This window comes from Aspergillus oryzae, chromosome 2, assembly GCF_000184455.2.
Source record: "Aspergillus oryzae RIB40 DNA, chromosome 2".
NCBI lineage: Eukaryota > Fungi > Ascomycota > Eurotiomycetes > Eurotiales > Aspergillaceae > Aspergillus > Aspergillus oryzae.
This window is the reverse complement of record NC_036436.1, coordinates 3113141-3130404: the sequence shown is the minus strand read 5'-3', so window position 1 is coordinate 3130404 and position 17264 is coordinate 3113141. Positions and strand designations below refer to the sequence as shown.

General features: G+C 48.8%; 8 protein-coding genes across 8 annotated transcripts; 5 read left to right on the top strand and 3 right to left on the bottom strand.

Annotated features, from left to right (window-relative positions):
• Window positions 1-1474: 1474 nt before the first annotated feature.
• AO090003000389 (putative ubiquitin C-terminal hydrolase Ubp8) lies at window positions 1475-2620 on the bottom strand (the record flags this gene model as incomplete). The annotated part of the gene is made up of 5 exons (XM_023234871.1): window positions 1475-1591; window positions 1672-1875; window positions 1929-2354; window positions 2410-2510; window positions 2608-2620. 5 exons carry the CDS (start codon window positions 2618-2620, stop codon window positions 1475-1477), a joined length of 861 nt encoding a protein of 286 aa, XP_023089947.1.
• Window positions 2621-4447: 1827 nt separating this feature from the next.
• On the bottom strand, window positions 4448-5232 carry AO090003000388 (DASH complex subunit DAM1; the record flags this gene model as incomplete). The annotated part of the gene is made up of 3 exons (XM_023234870.1): window positions 4448-4628; window positions 4703-4860; window positions 4912-5232. 3 exons carry the CDS (start codon window positions 5230-5232, stop codon window positions 4448-4450), a joined length of 660 nt encoding a protein of 219 aa, XP_023089946.1.
• An 856-nt stretch (window positions 5233-6088) lies between these two features.
• Window positions 6089-6901, top strand: AO090003000387 (uncharacterized protein; the record flags this gene model as incomplete). Its single annotated transcript, XM_023234869.1, has 1 exon — window positions 6089-6901. The coding sequence occupies one exon, from the start codon at window positions 6089-6091 to the stop codon at window positions 6899-6901; it is 813 nt and encodes a 270-aa protein (XP_023089945.1).
• Window positions 6902-7020: 119 nt separating this feature from the next.
• AO090003000386 (CRAL-TRIO domain-containing protein) lies at window positions 7021-7669 on the top strand (the record flags this gene model as incomplete). Its single annotated transcript, XM_001819520.3, has 2 exons — window positions 7021-7099; window positions 7155-7669. The coding sequence occupies 2 exons, from the start codon at window positions 7021-7023 to the stop codon at window positions 7667-7669; spliced, it is 594 nt and encodes a 197-aa protein (XP_001819572.3).
• Window positions 7670-10362: 2693 nt separating this feature from the next.
• AO090003000384 (M20 family metallo-hydrolase) lies at window positions 10363-12093 on the top strand (the record flags this gene model as incomplete). The annotated part of the gene is made up of 3 exons (XM_001819518.3): window positions 10363-10613; window positions 10785-11099; window positions 11157-12093. The coding sequence occupies 3 exons, from the start codon at window positions 10363-10365 to the stop codon at window positions 12091-12093; spliced, it is 1503 nt and encodes a 500-aa protein (XP_001819570.3).
• A 335-nt stretch (window positions 12094-12428) lies between these two features.
• On the bottom strand, window positions 12429-13312 carry AO090003000383 (40S ribosomal protein eS10; the record flags this gene model as incomplete). Its single annotated transcript, XM_023234868.1, has 5 exons — window positions 12429-12683; window positions 12753-12910; window positions 13006-13055; window positions 13116-13240; window positions 13295-13312. 5 exons carry the CDS (start codon window positions 13310-13312, stop codon window positions 12429-12431), a joined length of 606 nt encoding a protein of 201 aa, XP_023089944.1.
• A 191-nt stretch (window positions 13313-13503) lies between these two features.
• Window positions 13504-14439, top strand: AO090003000382 (telomere maintenance SDE2 family protein; the record flags this gene model as incomplete). The annotated part of the gene is made up of 1 exon (XM_001819516.3): window positions 13504-14439. One exon carries the CDS (start codon window positions 13504-13506, stop codon window positions 14437-14439), a length of 936 nt encoding a protein of 311 aa, XP_001819568.1.
• Window positions 14440-14748: 309 nt separating this feature from the next.
• On the top strand, window positions 14749-16779 carry AO090003000381 (uncharacterized protein; the record flags this gene model as incomplete). The annotated part of the gene is made up of 2 exons (XM_001819515.1): window positions 14749-15223; window positions 15278-16779. The coding sequence occupies 2 exons, from the start codon at window positions 14749-14751 to the stop codon at window positions 16777-16779; spliced, it is 1977 nt and encodes a 658-aa protein (XP_001819567.1).
• Window positions 16780-17264: the final 485 nt, after the last annotated feature.

Here is a 17264-nt window from a genome sequence, read left to right as displayed (position 1 = left end):
GTCAACCCGCCAGGTTTTCCTCGCCGTCGAATCAATTCAAGATGACTCACGAGTCCGTGTGGTACAGCCGCCCTCGCACGTAAGGACTCCCCGTTTTCTCCCTGTGAATTTGATGATAAAGACGTTTTGGCTAATGGTGGTTCTTTCTGTGTATAGTTACGGCAAGGGCTCCCGTGGATGGTATGTGAAGGCTTGAAACCGCTCCCTTCCCTCTGGACGACGATGGGAACCTCGGGTTCTGCAGTATTGGTTCGAAATGGTAATGGGATATATGGGACTGATTGTGGTTTTTGCGATTTAGCCGCGTTTGCACCCACCGCGCTGGTCTTATCCGCAAGTACGGTGTATGTGGAATATATTGAGCTCCGAAAGAAATATGCTGGGATTGTGTGAAGCTGATATGGGGTGATTTATAGATGAACATCTGCCGTCAGTGCTTCCGTGAGAAGTCTCAGGACATCGGTTTCCACAAGGTTCGTGACATGGCCTGCGCGATTGAAGATTACCACCCACAACCCAGCAACCACGACGAAAGAAAAGATACTTGGAAAAATAAGCAACGGAACACGTTGGGCTGGGGAGTGCAGATGGAGAAAGAAAGAACCCTATCACTAACGCACATGTTTTACCAAACTACAGTACCGTTAAATCAAATACCAACTGGAAATTCCTGTTCACGAAATTCGTTACGTCCTCGGCGCTCGGTAACAACCTTGGGAAATAAGCGGAAAGGACACCGATTCGATTCGCTTGGGATTCCGACGGGGAAACAGATATGGAATAATAAAAGTTGTTGGAGGAAAATCATGCACGGATGCCGGTGTTGACAATTATTAAAGGTGTCATGTCGAACCCTTTTTTCTTTTCTCCCAATTCATACATGAATTGAAATGAGGAACTTTTCTGGAATTTATTACCTGGGCTCTCTTTATCTCTTTCTTCCTCCACAACTCCATACGCGCTGGTCGATGACTGAAAGATTTAATGAGCACATGCTGTTCGCACTGTGATGTTGGTCTGTAGTGCCCCGTAATGATCTCGGTAGAACTTCGTGCACTCTTGGTCGGTTTCAAGTTGTGAAAACACTATGTCGTCTATTCTAGGGTGCCTCCTGCTATACCGAGCGGTGATGGATTACTGGACGTTGGGACACGCATCGAATTGCTTTAGTGACCAGACATCATGTTATGCTTTGAATAGCCTGGATGTCTATACCAGTAGAAGGAAGTGTCTGGTGAACCCTTGGATGGAATATGTAGACTGCCAACATGTATGGACACTAACAAGTACTAACGCGGTTGAGTGTTAAGCCGCTGTCTCTCGGGACAACGACTCCGCCGTGCAACGGTTTAGTCTTCTATAAGTCGATGCTACTACAGAGACCTAAGTAACCCATGCCCATGGACTCCTGGCCGCTAAAGAAGCATGCAATGAGCAATTAATCCACATTACCATGTGGTAAATCTAGGCACTCCTACTGCGACGGAGCACCAGCCAAGGACCGAAGGTTGTAGAAGAGAAGATATGCATCGGCACTGAGGACATCGGCCTCCGTCACAGATGTGACTTGGTCATCGTTGAAGAGTATCCACTGCTCATGTTAGCTATATTCCAAATTTCACAGTCGCTTGTTCACGCATGGTGACAAGTCGCGATAGATGGGAAGCAAACCTCATCACCCTGCCGGCAGTAAGCATAGTAATGCCCTGCGTCCAGCTTTCCTTTATGAACCACGGCAGATGAAAGGTCGTAGATATACCTCGATTTATCAACGTGGGAGTTAGGGTTGGTCGTGTACGGGAGCATGTTGATAGACAGCGGGAAGTCTATGCGGCCTTCTAGCTTCTCGGAAACCGAGAACGTATGTTCATATCGCTTCAATAGAATTAGTTAGGTGTTTGGCGAGAGGCTTGATATAGCAAACTTACCTTTAGTTGCATACATAGAATTGCCGGTAATTTCTTAATGCGTAGCTGCTTCGTGGCCTTTTGTGCGCTTCCCCCGCAACCGCTGCAGTTGTAGACGCCTGCCATAAGTTTTTCAGGGGAAGTGAAGCTTTCCAAACATCCGCTCAGCGTGGGCGTGGACGAGGGCCCAGCACCACCCATGGCGCGCTTCTTCGCCTGCACCTGGACATCCAAACTTAGATCCACCATGGGGTCGTCCGTACGAGTGACATTTCCACACTTGTCACATGTTACACTACTTCGCAGCTTGCCGTAAAATGTCTTGTGGAAAAAGCAAGGGCAGCCTTTCTCGTGGTTCTCGTGGTGTCCATCAGTGCTAGAGTGGAGTTTGTCGACAAGGAACTGGTAATATTCATGAGCATCTTGTTGCTGATATCCCGCCAAGGCCTGCCAGAGTTAGTTAGTCAATCTTCATGTAGCTTTGGGATGGAAGATGACGTACAGAACTTGCACGCCACGAGGCCAAAAGGAGGCTCAGGGCCGCAAACCCTTCTGCCTTGTCACTGCTATTGAAGTCTGCAAATGCTTCTGCAACAGCGCACGCTATACAATCAGACATAGTGCAGTCATGGGATTGATGCCCACTTCCTAGAAAGTAAGTGTTGAGAATTGGGTCATGAAGCAGTGTCTGGAGAATAACATTCAAATAACATGTTTGTCCAAGGTTGAATAGCCCCCTGACACCTTGCTTTGCACAAGAGCGCTTGTTTGCATTGCTCCTGACATATAGCTCGTCGGTCGAGCTTTCGCTGAATCGACGTTTTTGAGCAACTAGATACAATTTAGTTATGGATAAGATCTCAGGGGTAGGACGATATCCATACGTTTTAGCGTGCTTTCTGGTGTTGATGATCTCAGTCTCTCCAGACCGTAATCATAAACGAAGTCTCCGCATCCTTGACAGAATAGCGTGCGGCTTCTCGATTCCATGTCTGCGGCAACGGTCAGCCAATGGCTTTGGTCACGAATTTGGCCTACTCACAGAATTGATGACCGGTCTTTCCTGTATGGGCCTTTCGGTCGCCATTCATGAATGACTCGGAGCAGGTCAAGCACATGTACTTTGGTTTTAAAAAGCTAGTTGTACGTAGGCCTTTTTGTGTAGTAGCCGATTCCCCGGATCTGGAGCGAGGAGCCAAAGCATTATGTGTCTTGATGAAAGATGCCTTAAACTGGTCACCCGCGCCTCCGTCCTGGGAAAGCTGCGCCGTAAGATGCTCTTCCAGGCAAGTTAGCATTGAAGACAAGTTCTAGGAGCTTTCAAGGTGACCGCATACCGCAACCAAACTCAGCCTCGGAGAGGAGCGACACACAAGCCACACTAGCCATTGCGAGGTGGGATTAAGGGAGTTATATGTTGTGCCAGAGGTATTAAAAGAGCTGTGTGGCCAAGGACAAGCCCGCGACACCGAAGAACGATTGTAGATATATCACAGCAGGTGCCAAGGGATCCTTCGCATAGATGGAAGAGAGTGACGTTGGGTTCACCTGCAGACACAATGAAAATCCATGGATTGAAACGCCGTCAAGTACCCTGGCTGTATCACATCAGCATCATGGTCCTCAGAGGCCTGCTCCCAACAAAGAAAGACCTTGAACTGCAGCAAGTCTGAAGATGTGGTGACCGCAAATGGTCTGCGCGGCCACTTCTGTGTTCCGCCGTCGGCTCCGTCCCGAGCGCTACCCCAGATAAGTAAGGTCCTTAACTCCGTAACACCGGGTTCTTTCTCAGGGTTGATCAAGAGGCCCCGGACAGAAGTTGTATTATATAAATGTTATACAAGACAGCCCGAATACGATTTCTAAGAATAGTCTTGCTGAGGTCTCGGAATGGCGATTGGCGCTGGCGACAAAAGCAGAAGCCATGACAGATTGAAAGATCTTTTTTTTTCCCGCAAGGGTTGTGACTTCCGAGCGATAAGAAACCGGGATTGCATTTGATCCGAGAAATACGGTACGTATTGATAGGATGGTCTCACCACGTGCTCACCATCACCGTCACCTCAAATAAGAGTAAAACTACTGATCTACGATGGTCTGCGATTCGATAGAGGTGGCTAGTGACTAGATAGTCACTCAGGCAAGAACTTCTATTCTGATTCACATTGATATATGAATACCTAGACTCGAGCGTACTGAATTTAGACGGCAGTACTAGGTACAGGGGACCTGCTGAAATCTGGATGTCACTCGAAGACGGAGGAATGTTCGTATTTCCAAGCAGTTCGGTAGCTCAGAAACCAGGGCATGGCGGCTAGAATAGATTGTCTTGGGGGGTCACCATTGGACTCTCTAGCATGAATCAACCACGCTCATAGCCCACGGCGCTGCGTGAGTTTGTTGGACCCTCGTTATGGGATGCCGATGGTATGGCGGCTAGCGATATATACCCTTTGTACGAGTGAAGAAATCGACAGGCCCTTTTCGTACACACACGAGTCGGTCCATTAAGAGGGATCATGAACTGTCATCAATGATATTCACCGCAACCCTCTGCCCCTTGGCAGCGCGCTCGGACGAGCTCGACTAGTGCCTCTGGTTGTATAACGACCACGAGTACTAGAGCCTCTTGTGGTCCCCCGCGACGAGGTAGGAGTTTTGCGCACCGGCTTCGGGGGGGTTGTGCTTGATGGATTTTCCACGAAAGTGGTGTCGGTAGTCCTGGAATTTGACATTATGGTTAGAAAAATCCATCAAACCTAGTATATAGTCATGAGAAACAATCAATGACCCACATGAACGTCGTTTCGCCTTCATTAGCCTGTCGAGTTTGCTCCACTTCAGCTTCTTGGAGAGTGTTAGTGCCATACAGTTCCATCAGATGTAATGTGACGTTGATACCTTTCTGAGCCTCCGCTTGTTTGGCTCTTTTGAATGATTCGGGGATCGGAGCCTGCGTCCGTTAATAATTTTGGTACGATGGCTTGGTATCGCGTAGCCATACCTCTGGAAAATCTACACAGAAAGCGTTCATGTTTAAGCCGTAGAGAAAACTGGCAAAGCTTTCGCTGAAGCGCGTAAGACTCTCGTGCATCAATTGGAGGTGCATAAAGTTGGCCTCGAGATCGGCCATGGAGTCTGCGAGCTCTGCGAACTGTGGCTCGAGGGCATTTATCGCAGGTTGGGTATAGCCTGCGTTGCTGATACTTCCTCCATAGCCATGTGCTTCACGTAATGAAGACCGAGAGCTCGGTCGAAGAGGGGTCGTGGGCCTGGATGAAGGTCTTGGACGCGAAGACGATCGGGAAAAAGCTGTAGGATCCATGGCCGTGAGAGGAAAAATTCCGAGGTACTATGGAGAGGTGACGCAAGGTGTAGTAGGACGGATTGGGTAAGGATTGCGAAAGTGCCTCAAATCTGGAAATCTGGGGGGGAAAGGTGACCAATTAATATTGGGGCACGATAATTGGAAGGAGTGTGGATGCTAGATTGGATTTTGTTTTGTTGACGCCGTCTGTTGATCCCCCGCTTTTGCGCTGGAGCCGAATGACCGACGGCAGTTGCCTCAGGCGGCCAGGCCCTAAATTTAGTGGCGGTCCAGTGGCTCAGGGGGGAAGACCCTCAGGCGACCCTTTCTTTAGCTTCTTCCTGAACTCCCTTTTGCCTCCTCTTTTTTTATTTTATTTTGTGGATTCCCCGCATACCCCCGGTTCAATCAAACTTTTCAGGGGTTAGATCTTCGTCTGTCTCACTTCAAATAACAAAAAGAGGGGAATACCAAAAGTCGTGATTATCCTGTCATTTGCTCATAGCACATGCATACTGGTTGGTTCTTGCGCCGCCGTCTCTTACTTTCCTCGGCCAGATCCGTCCAATCTGTATCATCTTACTCTGCCAGTGCACAGATCTTCCCGAAACACCTGGGTACAAGTTCGTGCTTTTTAATTGCGTCGAATCCACCCAAACGCCCCTTCTCCACTTTACCTGTATCACCTCTTAACGGACCGAGGAAGGCTTCATCTTTTTGGGCGATCACATTCACATTAGCTATTGTCTGTGGAGCGACCTGGCTGCAAGATAAATACCGTCATCCCGGAAACGATTCCCACCCCATTTCGGACACTCCGGAATTTGATCAAGACAAACCTCCATTTCTCGGTGTGATAGATACGCTCAAAACAATGCCTATCCAAGCCGCCCCCGGAACCGTGGGCAACCTTACCCCAGAGCAGGAAGTCAAACTTCAGGAGTTCTGGGTCCTGTTGCTGAAGGTATGCGGCGTCAACGTCGAAGGAATTGAATCAAATGGCGATGTCGCCACGCCCCCAAGCCCGTCGTCCCAGAAGAAAGCGGCACCAAAGCGGAGGTTCACCTTCTTTGGTGGGAAGAGCAATGATGAGGAGGAGGACACCACAGCGAATGGTGTTACAACTAGCATTGCTTCCATCAACATTACCGATGGAGATGACAAGTATGGACAGTCTAAGGAATTCCAGCAAGCAATTACCGACATGAAGCCCGAGGAGATTCGGGTTACACTGTGGAACATGGTTAAGCAAGATAACCCCGACTCCTTGCTCCTGCGTTTCCTTCGGGCGCGCAAGTGGGATATCAAGAAAGCACTCATCATGTTGGTCTCCACAATCAGATGGAGATTGCAGGATGTGAAAGTCGACGATGATATCGTTAAGAATGGCGAACTGGCTGCTCTAGAGCAATCGAAGAGCTCGGACCCTGAAGAGAAGAGGAAGGGCGAAGAGTTCCTGAAGCAGATGCGCATGGGCAAGGGTTACATTCACGGTGTTGACAAAGATGGACGGCCTATTTGCGTTATCAGAGTGCGCTTGCACAAGCCGGCCGATCAGAGCACGGATACTTTGGATCGGTTTACCGTGTATACCATTGAATCCGCCCGGATGATGCTCTCGCCCCCAGTTGAAACAGCTGTAAGTTTCCTATCACTGCATGAGCGAATATTTAAACACCTAACATGAGGTAGTGTGTTGTTTTCGACATGACCGGCTTTTCTCTAGCAAACATGGTATTTAACCCTTTTCTGGTCAACATACGAACATTTCCTAATATACACTAGGACTACCACCCAGTTAAATTTATGATCAAGTGCTTCGAGGCTAATTATCCCGAATGCTTGGGAGTTGTGCTTATCCACAAAGCCCCTTGGATCTTCTCAGGTTCGTATCCTCTTTTGCGTTGTTAATCAACCACAATCTAACATATGCCGTATAGGAATTTGGAATATCATTAAGGGCTGGCTTGATCCCGTTGTTGCATCCAAGATCAACTTCACCAAGAATATCTCAGACCTTGAGAAATTCATCCCCAAGGATCGCATTTATAAGGAACTTGAGGGCGACGAGAACTGGGAATACAGCTATGTAGAGCCCAAGGCCGATGAAAATAAGACGATGGAAGATACGGCCAAGCGAGATGAGTTGGTCAAGGAAAGACAACAACTTGCCCAAGAACTTCAAGATGCTACGATTGAGTGGATCACGGTCAGCAGGAAGAAGGATGAGGAGGCCATCAAGGCAGCGGTGGAGAAGAGACAGGCCCTCATTGAGCGATTGAGGGCTCAATACTGGCAGCTCGACCCGTACATTCGCGCTACCTCGCTGTATGACAGACTGAACATTCTTCAAGGCGGTGGCAAAATTGATTTCTATCCGGCTGAAGCCAAAGTGAACGGAGCTGCTACGAATGGGACTACCACGAACGGTGCCACGAATGGCACATCCAACTAGATCGGGTTTCCAGGTGTTTAGATTTCACTGATAGAATGAGATTTAGGTATTCAGATCATGCATGTATCTTGTATATAATGGAATTTTGTTTATACAATACCGTCAGTCAGAATTAGTAGATGTATCCTTTGTTCTACTATACAAGGGGTAATGTAGCTGACCCAACAGACTCGTCCTGTCAACTTTATTTATGCTCTAGATGCAGCCCAATGCTAAAGCTGCAGATATCTTCGGAGAAACTGCCGTATGAAGCAATGATCTTACATCTTGCCAAAATTGAGACAAGCCCATGACACTATTTTTAGTCGCAGTAATACCTGCAAAAGGAGCACATCAATGAAACCGCCCATTTATCAGATTGAATTGAATCTGAACCCAAGGGCTGCTCGCTCCACAGACCGCTTAGCTGCCATGCTACACGTAGCTCAAAGCACAACATTCTCGCTCTCATTTCTGCACGGGTTACAGCAAACTAAGTCAGCCATAGTTTACACAAAGAGTTAATGCAACATTTTATTGACCAAGGATATATATCAGATGCGGTGTGACCTGGAGATACGTGACACAAATATCACCCGACGCTTTCAAATCAGGTTTAGTGACACAGTACGGAGTATACACAGTCCTTGTGACATCTAAATCTTGGACTTGAGTTCCTCGTGGAGAGCCTTGAGCTTGTCCATGTCCGTAGCCTGGGCGGGCCAGCCGACACCGAGGCCCTCCTTCTCATTAGGCTTGGGGATCTGCAACGAATCAGATTAGCATCGGTTCCATAAATTAGATATTGGAGAGGAGGCCGTTTCAGAATCAAAATTGAGAAAAGTGGTTCCTGTCAACCCAAAAAACGAGCCAAGCGAACATACCATATGGAAGTGAACCTAATAACGGGTTAGCCAAGGACATACAAAATCAGCATCATCTAGCCCCGTCAGGGGAAAGGGTTCGAACGTACATGTGGAACGACCTGGTGGGCGATCGTGCCGTTGTTCTGGAGGACATTGAAGTCCTTTGCGTCGGCGGCTTGGGCGAGCTTCTTTGCAACGGGCTATTCAATAGAAATTATTAGTGGTTAGCTTGTTTGGCTTGTGAGAGGCCTGAAGCTGCGGGGATGATTGTCCTTCTCGCAAGGTCCTCAGATGCTGGGACCTTATTTAAGGCGAGCACGGTCCCGGGTGGGTGGCTACATACCAAGACTTCGTTGAGGTACTCGTCGGGGATATCGGTGAGTTTTTCGCCGTGGAACTTGGGGATCACGAGCTGTTTTTCGTTTGTTAGTGTTGCTGTTTGCTTGAGTAGAGGGAATACATGTGATTTGAAGGCAGTTGTTGGGTAAAATCATAAAAGGTGAGTATCTTATCCCCGGTAGAGGGGCGCTGGGAGTTGGGATTGCCGTGCGGGGATAAAATAGCAGACAACATTCAAGGGAGTGAACACTTACCGCATGGCCACGGCTCAGAGGCTGGATGTCAAGGAAAGCAAAGACCTTGTCGCTCTCGAAGAGCTTGAAGGAAGGGATATCACCTGTTGTTGTTCGTGCGCTTGTTAGAAACGTCTGCTATTGTTGCTGGAGGAGCTTCACCCATGACGAAGTTGGGGCAAAACAAATGCTATAGAATGTAGAAAGTCTAAAATGGCATTGAGTAATCATTACCCTTGATGATCTTGCAGAAGATACAGGCGGCAGAAGACATGTTGGTATAGTAGTGCTTTGTATTATGTTATGAGGTATATAGTAAGGGTACACTGAAGAATAGAAATAAGAAATCGAAGAAAAGTGTATGCTTGCTGATGCGGGGTTGCTACTGGGAGGCGGAACGCGACGGGGGGAATATTATCGTATGGAAGGGAAGAATGGAACAGGAAAAACGAAGGTAGGGTGGCAGTGGAGGGATTCGAACCAGTGGTGTCTTGGCATTAATATAAGGGGATATATACCACTATACTGGCTAGTAGTGTGAGGAGTGGGACAAGCTAGTTCAGAACCCATTTCTTGCCTTTTACCAGAGATGGCCGTGGTTTGCCCACAATACTCCTCTACTGAATCTTTGGACCTTTCAATCGACACAGTTGTCGATTTTTATTGTTTTATTTTTTTTGGCGGCATGATAATTGCAGTATTCCTGTTTACCAACTTTCTTTTCCTAGCTCATATAAGGCGGTAATGGGTCTTATCTCAAACATGGTGCGTGGGTCGTCTCTACCAAAACCTGTGTCCATAAGAGTACATGACATATTTTCCTCCGCGCGCTGTGTCTACTGCAGCAGCATACCAGGTCCCTATGGATCTATCTGAAGACCACCTCTTACCTGCGTTTTACGTCTCAAATTATTAGTCGGCACTGACCCCTGTGACGGGCCATAGGAGCTTTGGACTATGTTGGAGTAAGGGCATCTATGAGCGGACATTTGTCCGCTACGAGTCTGTCATCTATACGGATGTCTGGAGAGGGAGACGGCTTTGGCGCTCTACTCCAACAGCCAAGTTGGAGAAGCAACGAAACCCGATCCCTGCAGGTTATCATCACTAACAATTCTACCTTAATTGGCCTCCAATTTGATGAGATCGCCGAGGAAAGACTAACCCCGCAGAGATATCTTATCACGTCTCCCCAGAGTTGCCTTATCTGTCCACCTCCAACAGCCAACATTTGTATGTCTACCACCCCCTCCTTGTGTATATATCAGAGGACAGCATGGCGTCTTTCATATTTTCCAAATCCGCTACAGTATCACTCAAGAGATTACCGGCCAAGTCGAGAGTATTGCCGTTCACAAGGATAGGCCTGATCCAACCACGCCGGACCTTCTCCCTTTCTCTAAAACAAGCCATGTTGACGACAGAGCTGTCCGAGGCCGAGGTTTCGGCGCTTAGAGCCAACAAGGACCGCCTTGCAAACGACCTCCATCACAGTTGTCAATGGGGGTTTGGCATACGTTGGGGAGAGTAAGTGAACACCAGTTTCAGACCTCTTAAGCCATATTGGTATCGAAGAGAACGAAGTAATAGCAATTTTCAAAGCGCAATTGAATTCTATTGTTTCTCTCCAATGCGCATCTATATTCCCACGCCGTCATGAGCATATATCCAGTCACTGTAGACTAACATTTAGCCTAGTGGACCGACGGATACAGGAATGCAGCGCCTGACGCTGTCTGAAGAAGACAAATCCGTGCGAGACTGGTTTATTAAAACAACTAAGGCATTAAAATGCGACATCACGATTGATGAAATGGGCAATATCTTCGCTGTGCGTCCCGGACGGAGAAAGGATGTGCCCCCGACATTCATCGGCAGCCATTTAGATACGCAACCAACAGGTGGTCGTTACGATGGGATCCTGGGTGTTCTCTCAGGTATTGAAGCTTTGAAAGTTATCGACGAGATGGGCCTGGAAACAGAAGGAGGCATAGGCGTTGTAAACTGGACGAAGTAAGAGAGCCCGAGTCAACTTAACATTTCCAAGTGCTTACGCTAATACCTCTATAGCGAAGAGGGGGCCCGTTTCCCTATCAGTATGGTCGCTTCTGGGGTATGGGCAGAGTCTATACCTCTCTCACGGGCACATGGGCTCATCGAGGTGCCAACGGTGGCTTCTCTCCCCACTGCATCTTCTGCTCCAGAATCGTTAAAATCGGCACTTGAAAAGATCGGTTATTTAGGGGATGTTCCTTGTTCATACAAAGCAACTCCCATGGCAGCTCATTTTGAGCTTCACATTGAACAGGGGCCTCATCTGATTTCAGCAGGTCAACGTGTTGGTATTGTTACTGCCGTCCAAGCGTACCGCTGGTATCGAGTCAATGTGACGGGTAGAGACACCCATACTGGGACCACAGCTTTTCAACATCGCGCAGACGCGCTGTACGCCTTCGCTCAAATGATGGTGCGCGCTCGGGAAGTTGCCTCTTCTCACGGTTGTTTAGCCAGTGTCGGCATCGTCGAGGCAAAACCTGGTAGCGTCAATACCGTGCCTGGTCTTGTCAGCTTCTCCCTCGATATTCGCGGTCCCGAAACTGAATTGGTCGCAACTGTTGAGGAGAAACTAAGAAAGGAGTTCGACGCCATTGCAGCGGAAGAAGGCAAGGGCATTGGTAAGCCTTGTCGGGTCGAATGGACTGTAGAATTCGACTCTCCAGCGGTCAAGTTCCACCCGGATTGTATCGACTGCGTGCAACAATCTGCAGAAGCTGTTGTCGCCGATGCGCCCGAGCCCAAATCCCTTGTGCGGACGATTATGAGCGGCGCGGGTCACGATAGTGTTTTCACGTCTAAGAGGGTGCCCACCAGTATGATATTCGTGCCATGTAAGGATGGACTGAGCCATCATCCGGAAGAATTCTGCTCTGCAGATGACTGTGCCACAGGTGCATCTGTGATTTTGCAAGCGGTGGTTCGGTATGACCGGAAGAGATTCTCGTCGTAGATAGAGCCCTTTGCCCTTTCTGTGAAGATCATCGACAGTACCTGATGCCTTTTTTACATCATCGAGCATATTTGCAAAATGCCGTGACCCTGGACCAAGACCCCTGGAGTTATGTTGTGTATGTCCTTACAATCTATAATTCAAATGTACTACGCGAATTCAAATGTTGAGTCATTAAAATCATGACATTGACTCTAGCTATGTCGTAATATCGATACAGCACCAATGCATAATTTTTTTAGGATGGGCGCAGCAGCCTTTTCGAACTTATTCCAAATTCTACTCAAGCCACTCACGCTACCATCCAAACCCTAGGAAGACCGGTCGACATCCCTTTAAGAAGAGGGAGCACCACGGCCACGGCCGAATCCACCACGGAAGTTAGGGGCGAACTCGCCGGGAGCACCACCCTCCTTCTCCTGGTCGCGGCGGCGGTAGCCACCCTCACGGGTAGGGCGGGGACCACGGCGCTCACGCTCCTCACCACCCATCATACCACGGGGGGGAGCGTGGGAACGCTGCTGCTTGATGTGGGTGGCAGGGACAACCTCAGCGGGGAGGTGGAGCCACTCACGGAGGTAGTCAAGACCCTAGAAAGCAACAAGTTAGACAACCCTTCCTCATTATCAAAACCAGCAATTGAACGGTCGCAAACATACCTCGGGGGTGAGGGTGTAGTAGTAGTACTGCCACGAGAACTGGGTCTTGACATAGCCGCGGGAGTTGAGGGACTGGAGGGCCTTGATCACGTAGAGGTTCTTGGTGTCAATGTCGGCATGCTTGGACTCGAAGTCCTTCTTGGCCACGAGCACACCCTCTGTTCAGGTAATCAGTCAGCGACAGTGGTCTTCAAAGATCGAGGTGGATTGGTCCGGTCAATGCGACAAGGGACTGGAGGCGTCGTTCACATACCGCGGAAGAGGTACTCGTGGATCTTCTTGCGGTCGTCCTTAGGGATAAGCCTGAAGAGTTGTTAGCTTTGCATTGCTTTATCAATTATGAACATTGACTTGTAAACTTACATTGTTGCGAGTTCCTGGCGCTCTTCGGGGAATCGCTCTAACAACGCGAAGAGGGTGGTGGTTGGTTTAAATGATGAATGGGATCGAGTGGAGCGACTGGCGGTTAAGTTAAAAGTGCGTGATTCCTCTTTCGGAAGCGCATGCTAGGGTTACCGCCCTAATCAGACTGGCTTAGTCACTTCCGTCTTTATCGCCATGTGATCGGCGTGTGATTGTTACTGCCTGAGGCGTCGACGCGATCTTCCTCTTATCAAGTCCACCTCATTTGTCGCCTCTCATCACTCTCGAGATATATCACAGCAGACCATAGTCGCGACTCTGCGGCCTTAACCTACCTTGACACCCACAACAAAATATTTAGTGATCGGAAAACTTAAAACTCGCAAATATGGCTCCGCAAAACGTGAACGTTCTCCTTTCAACATTCCCCGGTCTCTCTCTACCCTCGACCCTCTCATTCTCCCTCCCATCGACCTCGTCTATCTCAGATCTCACCGAGAAGGTGTCCTCATATATTCCGTCATCCGTACCCCTCCTCTCACTCATCTTGACCACGACAAACAACAAACAAATACTCCCTTCGTCAGACCTTCCAATCTCACATCTCGTTGCTCCTAATGGCGAACTCACTGCGACATCAAACCTCCTTCCCCTCCGCCTTTCGGTACCCCTATGCGGAGGAAAGGGTGGTTTCGGTTCCCAGCTTCGTGCTGCTGGTGGGCGCATGTCAAGCAAGAGAAAGCGCAACCAGGGAGACGATAACGGCTCCAGTCGCAATCTCGATGGTCGCCGTATCCGTACTGTCAATGAAGCCAAAGCGCTCGCCGAATATCTTGCAGTCAAGCCGGAAATGGACCGTAAAGAGAAGGAGGAGCGCCGACGGAGGTGGCAGGCTGTTGTGGAGGCTGCAGAGAAACGCGAGGAGGAACTGAAGAATGGCGGCGGCAAGCAGAAGATTGACGGCCAGTGGATGGAAGATAAAGAGGAGATGAGCGAGAAGGCTAGGGAGGCTGTTCTTGCGGCGATGAAGGATGGCATGTGGACGGACAATCTTTATGATGCTATACGTGATAATATCTTGGGCGGGTCTAGTACGAGTGCTAGTGAAGGAAGTGCACAGGATTCTGCTTCTGCGTCGGATGAAGAGAGCGAAGACGAGCAGGAGATGAAGGATGCGCCGGGCCCATCAGAGCCGGCTCCCAAGTCTGCAGTCCCGCGGAAGTTCATTGGATTTGATGATGACGATGAGTTTATGAGCGATTCCGAGGAAGAGGAAATCGACCAAAATGATGAGACCGAAGGGAAAGGCAAGGCAAAGGCTTAAATGGGCAGGATGTTCTTTTGAGTTTTTGTTTTTTCTGTTGCAGCGTCTTAAAAACTGCGGGTGTTACAAGGATATGGATAGTTTGTTACTTGTAAATAATTCAACTACAACTACGATGATGTTTTCTTCAATCGTAACATTCATTTCTATGGAATTTTATGTTATTGTTCGTAGAATTTCCATGGTTTGCCACGGGACTTGGTACGGAAATCGGAGCGGGTTACCGCCGCTATCAGCGCTATCAGCTCGAGCTTTAATCTCTGTCGCATATTACCTCCGATCTATCCAACGTGGAAAATTCTTACCGTCATGTCGCTATATCTTGGGCGCATACTCCCAAGAACACATCGATTAAAATACCGCTCTCCGTGCCAGTTACGGCAGCTTCCTGGAGCGCAGTTCTCACGGAGCTTTTTTCAGCAGCCGCGGGTGCTGCCCGTTCGGAATGCAAACGGCCTAATCAACGAACCACAGCGACGCCTCCTATCCTCGGGTCCTTCATTAAGTGCGAAATCATCGGAGCTTACTGAACGCGTCCTACCAGTCTGTTGTCCAGGATGTGGTGCATACGCGCAAACCATCGAGCCCGGCGAACCAGGATACTACAGCAAAACCAGGAAGCAAACACGAAAGCTCTTGTCGGAGACAGAACGAGCAACTGGCGTGCAGGATGGAGAGACCGGGGAGGTAGCGGATCTTAAAACAGAAGGAGAAAAGGCAGCAGGCACAATTCAGCAACTGATCAAGGAGTCGGAGGAAGAAGCGGCCGCTCCTAAACCTATCCGTATGTGGTGTTTATCTTCTTTCCTTAGGGAATGGTACTAATAATACGATTTAGATGGCGCTTTACTTGAGAATGCTGCAGCCACTGCTAAAGAGTACATTGAAAAGTCTCGACCCCCTGTGCAGGTTTGCGATAGATGCCACGATCTCGTACACCATAACAAAGCGGTTCCTGCAATCTCACCTACGATATACTCCATTGGGGCATACCTTGACGAGTCACCATACAAATACAACAGAATCTACCACGTAATTGACGCAGCAGATTTCCCTATGTCTCTTGTCGACAATATATACGAGGCACTTTCCATCGAAGAACAGCGGTCGCGCAACCGGCGAGCTTCGACTGAGAAATACCGAGGAGGAAAGAAATTACCTACTATCAGCTTCATCATAACACGCTCTGATCTCTTAGCTCCTACCAAGGAACAGGTAGACTCGAAGATGGAATATGTCCGCTCGGTTCTCCGAGAGGCACTTGCTAAGTCGACCGAGAATTTCCGTCTGGGCAATGTGCATATGATAAGCGCTCACCGAGGCTGGTGGACCAAAAAAGTCAAGGAGGAAATCAAGAACCACGGCGGTGGTGTGTGGGTAGTGGGCAAGGCTAATGTCGGGAAGAGTAGTTTCATAGAGGCTTGCTTTCCCAAGGATTCTAAGAACCTTGAGAAAATTGCTGAACTGGTTGAGCGTCGCCAAGCAGAGTCGGATATCAGCCCACGCGACGCCACCGCGGTTGACTCTGACGGCCTTTTACCACCTGCCCCCCAGGAAGACCTTTATCCTATCCTGCCGGTTGTTTCGTCGCTGCCAGGAACTACCGTTTCGCCGATTCGCATACCCTTTGGCCGCGGCTGTGGTGAAATGATCGATTTGCCTGGGATGGATCGGGGCGACCTAGCAGACTACGTCCGTGACGAACACAAACGAGACACGATCATGACTAAACGGAGAAAACCAGAACGGTATACTATAAAGTCAGGCCAATCGCTGCTTTTAGGTGGAGGCCTTGTACGAATCACGTCGGTGAACCCTGACGATGTACTAATGGCAGCCTGCTTTATCCCGATCGAGGCCCATGTCACGAAGACTGAGAAGGCCGTTGAAATGCAGGCTGAACAGCGTCCTTACCCAGGAGAGAATATCATGATAGAAGGTATCGGCAGTCAAATTACTTCCGCGGGAATCTTTGACCTCAAATGGGACGTGACCCAGTCGCACCTACCGACGACGATCGCGAAGGCAGTGGAAGATAAGGGTATAAAACCCCCTCCCCTGCCATACAAAGTGATGTCGGCAGATATACTCATTGAGGGATGCGGTTGGGTCGAGCTCACGGCGCAGATCCGTGCCAAATCCACAGACGGCGAGTCCGCCAGGTCGTTACCGCAGGTTGAGATATTCACTCCGAACGGTCGACATGTTGGGGTGCGGCGTCCCATTGAATGCTGGAAGTACGTTGCAGAGAAGCAGGCTGTGGAGAAACGTAAGAAAGGAGCACGAGGGCGACAAAGTATCGGGCAGAAGAAGCGTGCCCATCACTCATCTAAAGTCTGATCGGCCGTACAGCAATGTTTTACGGCTGCTACGGGGTTACTGTTATAGTTTCTTTCCAGACTTTTTTGAACATCTGTACAGTATCTAGCATAGCGATTGGTGTTTTGACCGGGTATTCATTGTGGGGAAAAGATCCACTACTGTACTATTATTCAGTTAACATATAGATGTCTCCTATTCAAATGATGCATATTATACCGAGATTGCCATTAGCCAAAACGAATTCTTTTCGGTAATCCAATATCCTTATTTAATTCATTACTCATAACATATAAAACTCCCTAATTGAGTAACAGTGATCCCATCCCTTGTGAACAATAACAGAAACTGGTGCTAGTCATAAAGTATTCACATCAAGCCTGCGTAAGTATCGCCCTCCGCTACCTCTTCCTGATCTTCCTTGATGTCCTCCTTGATTTTATCTATTTCGCTCTCCTTTTTGTGGGACTCGGGGTCCTGAGAGTCATGTTGGCCGCGGTGTTGTT